At 35.0% G+C, this 8,710-nt stretch overlaps 1 protein-coding gene across 1 annotated transcript; it reads right to left on the bottom strand.

The window, feature by feature from the left end:
* Positions 1 to 2,605: 2,605 nt before the first annotated feature.
* On the bottom strand, positions 2,606 to 6,186 carry LOC104115964 (probable protein phosphatase 2C 4). The gene is made up of 4 exons (XM_009626710.4): positions 4,334 to 6,186; positions 4,085 to 4,198; positions 3,096 to 3,360; positions 2,606 to 2,984 (listed from the first exon to the last, which is right to left on the bottom strand). Exons 1-4 carry the CDS (start codon positions 5,987 to 5,989, stop codon positions 2,869 to 2,871), a joined length of 2,151 nt encoding a protein of 716 aa, XP_009625005.1. The 5' UTR covers positions 5,990 to 6,186; the 3' UTR covers positions 2,606 to 2,868.
* Between the last annotated feature and the right edge of the window lie 2,524 nt (positions 6,187 to 8,710).

The raw sequence follows: 8,710 nt of genomic DNA, 5'->3' as shown, positions 1-8,710 counted from the left end.
AGAATTTAACCTCTTGTAAATAGTATAAACGGGAAAAAGGAATGTTGGTTAACATAATTTATTTGTTTTTGGCTACAAGTTGTAATGTGCAATCGTGGGCTAACGATTGTTTATAATTTTTGACGAGCGGCTAACTTTGTCAATCTCTCTCTGTCAATTTCCCTATAGCTTTGCTTCTCCTTTTGTTTCATGGGGTATGCAATGCCCAAATATAGGGTCCAATACCGTATTCGGCCTCCACCTTTTTATTCAAGCTCTATTAGTAGTAACTTCTGTCATATGCCTCCAAACTAAAATCCGTTGCCAAACTTGATTTTTGAACCAAACCGAAGATCTACAAAAATAGCTATTTTCGTGTCACTATATAAGTTTTGCCTCGTTTAAATAAGTTCGGGCGAAAATAACTTTTGGGTCAATAGTTAGAGTTCATTTCCCTTACCATAACTCAGGAAGGATCACCAATACGTCATGGCGGATTACGAGGAGTTTTTGATAGATGTGCTTACTACGAGTTCCGGCAAATCATCGAAAGTTTAGTACATATTGTGTTGTAATTTTAGAACAAATTATTTATAAATTCTAGTGGATCGCTAGGAGTTTCTAATGGATTTATCAACATGTTTTTGCTCAAAATTGATCCAAATTTGTCTAAATCAACTCCGAATTTGATATCAACTTCTAATATATGGTTCAGTTCGACAAACCTTCAAAAATCAATAGGTTCACTTTGTTGTTGTTTTTCAACAATCAAGGTCCACAATGTCCAATGGGTCTTCAATTTTATACAACACAACACATATGAAGAAGATGAAAAAGGAGGAGGTGGAGGTTAAGTTCTGACGGATATTTTTTTGAACAACTTCTCTTAACAAGACAAAAATTAAATATCGATCCTTAAAAATAACTTCGGGTGAAAATTCTTGCAAAAACAATGTGGAAAGAGGAAGCTGGATTCTCGCGTGTGTTTGTTACGACGCAAAATATCAATCTCTGATATTAGAAAGTCTTATCAAAACACTATTAGAATTGATAAATTATTTTTTTTCTAGAAAAATATTTGGACTTCCCAAACAACCACAAGAAGTCATTTTCAGAAAACGTAATTTTCTTTTCCAGAAAGTAAGTCATTTTTTGAAAAATATCTTCCATACCAACCAGGCAATCACACAGCTAAAAAATTTCCTAATATCTGAAACGAGATTATCAATGGAATTATGCACATTTAAATTATGCATATACTTATTATCGTCCACGTTCAATGTTTTCTTATCAAGTCTGTCCAGCTTCGTGAATATGTTGAATTTGAAGATATAAAGTGTAGTTTTTATAATTCAATAATCAATTTTTGTTTATTTTTAAAGTGATTCTTCAATTGCTTGAAGCTAAATCCTTATCTAGATGCTTCAACCTTCAAAATTTCCTGTATACAAACGTTGACTAGAAGAATGATGGACCATAGACGTGCAATTTTTTCATCCATAAAATTAATCCCAAGCCAAAAGTTCCTAGCTAGCTAGTATTTCAACTCATACACGATCTGCCATAAATTTACAAAAAAAATCAAGGGGTTTCAGTTGACATTATTTAATGCAAGGAACTGAATTTTGAAATATTTGTCTAAGTTTCAGGATTGATCACTAAAGTTAGCATCTACATACCTGAAATGTTGGCCCCAAAATTTATGACAAAATGACAGGTTTTCTTATTTATTGTTGATGAATTTGATACTCCAACTCCTTCTTCTTCTACTACTACTTCTAATACTCAATCTTCCCACCCAACTGCATTTTGCATTTACTACCCAAATTAAAAGATTGGTTAGCAGTTAGCCATAAGGGATGATTACATAACCCAGAATAGCTCTGAACCTGCTATGTTTTTCTCTGACTCAGCTTGGCCATTCCTATTTCATGCAGAGTTGGTGGTTATAAAAAAGCTCAGGAAGTCATAAATACATACGTAACAGGTCAGGGTTCAATTCTAACAGAGCCAAACAATGCTAAATATTTTTTTCTCATCTATGTAAGTTTTAGTAGAAAGAGTTATTGAAAACCTATTGCTGAGAAATAGCAGATACATCGAAAAATATCGTCTTGACATTATCGTTGAAAAAGAAAGTATATACGTAGAAAATTCAAATATCAGGAATATTAAGTTTGATCCACGTAAGAATGACAAAGAAAAATTGACAAAAACACCAGAACAAAAAAGCAGATAAGAAATTGATTGCATGCCGCGTCGTTAAGACTAAGGAGAATTAATTAATTGACTTGACTTACTTTAGGTGCTGACTTTAATTTGCACAAGTCATTTAGAATGAGTATGCCTATCTATTGAAAAGAACAAAAGATTTTGAACAGAATTCAAGTCACATGAAACACGGGAGTTAATAATAGACAGACCAGACAATTATTATAGTCAAAAGTTGTAAAGCCAGGCAGTAGAAAAAGACGTACAAATTCTTCTTCTTCCTTTTATAATCAAAAAGACTCTAAACCTTGTTTATGAGTTATGGGAAATGCAATAAATAACATGCAAAAGATGTGATATTGATGCTGCTGCAAGTTGAACAAAGAATGGTGACCTGAGTACAGAAATTGAAAACTTTGGAGAACACTCTGTAATTTCTTAGAGATGTCATTTATTAGAGAAATTACAATTTATATGACAGCTTATAAACGGACAAAAAGTTGATGTAAACACCTTTACAATCCCATCACCAGTACATTTTACAACTAAGACATCACTGGTTCCAGGGCTTAGCTGCTATTTTACAAAATGGTGACAAGGAAAGAACAAAAATTGGATGTTGGATTGTCATTTTGAATAGCTCTATACCATTTTATCTTCTTAACTTTTTTTTCCTACTTATGCACTGGATCTCCATATTCTCCCCTCCAAAGAAATAACAATAATTGAAACGTCATCATGGTACCGGCGTCTATCCCCTTGTGGAATTTCAAGCAACTCGTGAAACTCCAAACCTGAAATGAAACACAATCACACAGTTCAGACTTCAGACTAGTTCTCTGATAAATTACATCTTCCCCCCCCTAGGACCAATTCAAGCATTTTGCATATGTAAAAGTAATTACCAGCTCTTTTGGCCGCGCGAAACAATACTTTCTCAATAAGATGTTGTGCAGGATCTCCATCTGGTGACCATGAGATGAAATGTTCAACTTCTAAAACAGCTTCTTCATTTGTGAAGTACTGATAAAGCCCATCAGATGACAGTATCAAAAACCTGTCTCTCGGCCCTAATCTGTGATGCTGGAGAGACGGTAGACAACTGATGTAGGGAGAAGTTCCAATATAATCAATTCTGAACATCTCCAGAAGCGCATTGTTCCATTTAGGCTGCAGGAGAGTGAGCAGTTTAAAGTTAGTTATATAGTCGAGCATAAGTAAAGAGTCAAAAGCAGAGGATATGTTAGAATTGATTCAGCAATTCGACTATCTCTAACATGATAATGGTGTTTGACAAACTATAATGCTGTTGGGGATAAAACAGTTATTCTGTTGTGGTTTATAAGTTCTTAACCAGTATTAATCTGATTAAGGGGTGCATCACATTCTGATAGCAAACAACCAATAGGTCCTTAACAGAAAAGAGCATTGTATTTTAGATGCCAATTGAACCTTTAGCATAATGTCCTGTAGCCAGCAAATGGCACTTCAGAAGTGAAAGAAGAAACATTCAAATTTTAGTTCTGTTTTTTAATCGTTAGACAAAAAAAAAAATTGGAAGTAAATTGTCCATGCTTTTAAGGTGAATAGCAAAAGAAGTTGCTAAATGCAAAATGTTTGATCACAGGAACAACACAACGATGCTAACAAGTAACATCTTGCCGAATATGCCTTCAAATTAGAGAGAAAAGTAGCTTTTGCCATGTGTTGAAAAGGTTTATGAAAAAGCATAAACTTTGTTCTCAACAAGAAATATCAATTCGAGAAATATGCTGTGAATAAAGCTAGCATTCTTTCACAAGCAGAAAGGGAATCAAAAACACATCTTTTTTCCCCACTATATTCTCAAGGGTTGACTTGTAAACAAGCTAGAAAAGCTAATATTCCATAGTACCTGCTTGAGGAAACCAGCACCAAAAGCCCGGGTAACCTTCAAAGAACCTTTCACGCGGTCATTCATCAAAGCACATGCATCATCTGGATGTTCACTTCTTATTCTTTGAACTTCCTGAAACACAACATAACAAATCAAGTTAACCAATCAATCGGGAAAAAGGATTTTTTTTATTTTTTATCAAGGATAGATCACAAAGAACTTTATAAGCCTAAAAGACATCTAAAACCTAAAACTAGATTAGCATACCTCTTCCACGGATGTGCTGTGATCTGTACTAAGCTGACTAGCAGTTAAATTAGGTATACTGTTCGACTCATCACCATCTAAAAGCTCAAGATCATTCAAAGTCTCTTCATTGATCCGCTCCAAATCTTGGCTCCAGAGATTAGGCTCCTTCTTCTGAGCTAACACAGCTCGACTATCTCCTACATTCATCACATAAACATCCTCTCCTTTCATTAACATAACAAGAACACAAGAACCCATCAAAGCTAATTCAGGATTCTCCATAACCATCCTATCAGCTAGATCTAAATATGCCTCCTCTGTTTTCTTCAATGCTTGAGAAAGAGCTTTCAATACATCTGCATGATTAACTGATCCTGATCCATTAGAACCATTTCCATTCAGCTGCTCCTTCAATCTCCTATCAAGCTCTAATCTTTCCCTATCCCATTCGCACCGCCACCTCCTCTGATTTTCTTCCCATTTCTTTGCTAATCCTCTGTACTTACTCTTTGAAATCTTCCCCCTCTTTTTCTTTAACCGCGAATCGAAACAAAGATCCTCTCTTGCTGAAGGATAATTCTCTTGTTCAACACATCTTGAACAACCATCTTTAGTCCTATCTCTTGTAAAATCATCATCACAAATCTGATTTGGTTCTTCTTTCACTTCCAAACTCGAAGCTGGGATTGTACTATTATCAGTATTAGATGAATCTGACTTGTCATCCCACAACAATCCCTTGAGTTCTTTGTGAACAGCTGGGTACAAATTAGTTACTAAAAAATCAGGTGCGTCAGGACCATTAAATCCATCATAAATCCCAACAAAAACCCAACCATGTTCCTCAGAAACTACAACATGAACACGATCTTCACCAGCTTTCCCTTGAGCCCACTGAAGATTCTGATTTTCTAACGAGTCATCATCATCCAAGCTGCACTCACTGCTGAAGTTCACACTGCTGATTGTCAATTCGTTCTGCTTCTCAGAACCCACTATCCAATCACTTTCTTTCACTGAAATTGACCCTTTAATCGGTGCAACAACTGAATTTTGACCTCTTGATAAGGTCTTTGAAATAGCTCTTTGGAGGACCCGGATAAAAGACCCTTTTCTTGCTCTGGATCGAAGAGCAAAACCATGTGAATAACTTCTTTGGAACTGATCAGGACAATAGCTTCTTTCAAGAGGGCCCGAATAAAGACCACGATCGAGGGGGCCCGATTGAAATCCCCTCTCAATCGGGCCGGACATGAAGCCACGTTCAAGCGGGCCGGGACCCGAAATAATGCCCGAAGTCGAAAGCGGGCCGGAGTGGATAGAGGAGTTTCTTGGAATTGGCTGAAGAGGTATTGAAGCAAAGGACGTGGACCCCTCAAAGGCCGAAGACCTATCGATGCTGTTGTAAGAATACAGATCGACGAACGCCGTGGACAGCGGCGTGGAGGTGTTGGCGCTGACGGAGGCACCGGAGATTGACCGGAAAGTGGTGGTCTCCTCGGAGTGAACCTTGGAAGATGAAATTCGGGTTGGGTCGGGCCTGACGTAGCAGAAGGAGTGACCCAGGTCTTCAAGTGGGTCAGAAATCATTAAGGGAAAATCCTTCCGGCGACGGGACTCGACGGCACCGCCGCTGGTGAAGCAGACACTGAGCTTTCCTACGCCGTTACCCATTTAAAGAATAAGCCTCTAAAACCAATAGAGCTAAAGAGAAATTTCAGATTTTGCGGTTTTGTTAAAACCTTTCAAAAAGCCCTCAAAGATTCATTTGTGTAAAGTGGGAAGAGAGAAAAATGGGAGAAATGAGCAGAAAAAGAAGAGGTGAAGGAGAGAGAGGCGTTGACTTTTGGGTGGGAGGAGGTGTATGTTTGAAATATAAGTTGTAATAAAAGTATAGTATAGTATAGTAACAACTTTTGGCGTTTGGTCATTTGTTTGGTTATTCTAACAATTTCATGTTCCAATTTTCCGGTTTTCGTTTTAATTTTCGGCATTTAGTGTGTGGGAGGCGTTGACGTGAAGCTCTGGACCTAGACTGCAGACACTGACCCCACCCACCCTGACTTTAACTCCAAAACGTCACCCTATCCCTGACCCCTGACTATTACAGCCAAATTCAACACTCTAGGTAACAAGTTTCTTCCTTCTTGACGTAATTTGATTCGAAACAAATTTAGAAAAACAATTTTTTTTTTATCTGGTTATTAGTCTTTTGAACTTATGGCCTGAAATATGTTATACATATTTATATAGCTTTAAAAAAAAATTAAAAACGGTAAGAATGAGAGTTATGAAGTTAAATTCTTTTCAAATATAAATATATTATGTTTTAACGAACTAATAATAAAATTATTTCACGTAAAATGAAATAGACGAATAATTTATTACAATATGTAAGTTTATAGACTCGAACCACAAAATGTAAACAAGTAATATGTCTATCTCTATTACCATAGACATTTTAGTAATAGTATGTACTTTTACATACTTCAATACAAACTTCTTTATATATATATATATACTGAGAAAATATGCCTATATATCAAGTGGTGTAACCACTATCTTTAAATCTTAGATCTATTTCTACTTATTCTATTGGCTTTTAGCTAATAGTTTGTTTTTCTTGATCTAAAGTGGCAAAATTTTGCAATACAAAACATCTTGGATAAACATTGTTCATGTTTTAGTCTCAAATTGTAATTGAATATATGACGCATTCGTACTTCCACCCCATTTAAGTCTATTTGATTCTAAATGATCTACATTATATTTAGACTATTTTTGATAATATTCATTTACTTCAACTCTTCTTAACAAGCTTGGCAAAGTACTTTAAAAGACTTTGCATTTGTAGGTGTAAGTTGTTTGTAAACGTTACATAAATCGGAACTCTAATAAAAGAACATGAAAAGGACACAATAAGTAGTACTAATGCTTTTCATCTTTTACCCTATGAATTTAGATACGGTAACTTTGACCCAAGAAAATAAAAAAAGGACGGAGAAAAGGGATCATATGTTTTTTCCAAATTCTATATAGACGGTTGGTCTTTGACCACATATGTTATTTCGTTTTAATATAGTCAAAAATAAATTTTTTAATTAAAATTTTAATCCAAGGGTTAGTATGAAATGCTCTTATTATGTTAATATATGCCGTATTCCCAATGTTAAGCTTATCCCAGGAATTTTGGCCCATTCCCAATCGAAATAAAGGTTACAATTTTACGATATGCTTTGAATCAAAACCTAAAACCTGACCAAATCCACAGTTTTGGGAAATATCTTTTTCCTTTGGGTAATCCAAACACAATTTTTCTGAAAGTATTTATAAAAAAAAAATCTAATGTAAACAGACAATTTGTCTTTGGAAGGTATTTGTTGAAATACTAAAGAGGGGGAAAATCTGAGTAGCTCTACTAGTTGGTTGCATAAATTATTGTATTTGTTGTTGAAGTCTGACCCTGTAATTCTCTACCCATTTTCCCTCCCCGTTCGTTCGCATATGTAAAAAAAAAAATTAAAAAAAAAAAATAGATACTAAAGAAAAAATTAGACAATAATAGTAAGGCGGAGGGGTTGGTATTGTTCACGTCCTACTAGAGCGAGTGAGCGGATCAGTTGAATGTTATTCTGTTAGCAATCGAAAAAGTCAAAGATCGCAGCCCAGTTAATACGTCTAGGAAAATGTGCCACGATCACCGTTGGATCCTGAGTATTAGTGTTTGGTGAAAACCATCAGTTTATGACACGTGGCTGCCCGCATTTTGCCACTTACTGAAGCTTTCTGCATTCTCCTTTATTTTTGTTTTTATTTTCTCGTCTCACTGAGTAGGCTCAATAATCTTCTAGCGTGTAGAACGTTTACTGTTTCGATTTGCTTTGACTTTTATGTAATTCTAAACCAAAATCAATTGTATCAGTTTTTATAGTATTCTTCTTCAAGTTTTTGTGACATGATATAGATATACGATCAATGCAGTTTAATAGAATTACAGATAATATTCCATAACTCAATATATGCTTAACATAAATTCAAGAAATGGACCAATCTAATATTTTAATGTAAATTTATTACTATGTGAGAGATTTTAGTTACTATGCACATTCACTATTCATTTTTTTCTGTCTCACGACGATATTACATGACAAGGATAGCTTTCAGGCTTAAGCAACTTTTAATAAATAAAAATAAGCGAATGTTCTTAAAATTTAATATAGAATATACAAATTAGAGGTAAATGTTAATCAACTACATCATCATCCAAATTCCAAAATCAATTGGCATTAGCTATACCAAATTTCTATATAAATTCTTTATGCTCACTTTTAGATGGACCTCTTTAAAAATTAATATTGCACCCAAGTATGAATGTAACACATTCTTAAATTAATT

This window comes from Nicotiana tomentosiformis, chromosome 6, assembly GCF_000390325.3.
Source record: "Nicotiana tomentosiformis chromosome 6, ASM39032v3, whole genome shotgun sequence".
NCBI lineage: Eukaryota > Viridiplantae > Streptophyta > Magnoliopsida > Solanales > Solanaceae > Nicotiana > Nicotiana tomentosiformis.
The sequence above is the reverse complement of the archived record's forward strand: the minus strand, read 5'-3'. Positions and strand labels throughout refer to the sequence as shown.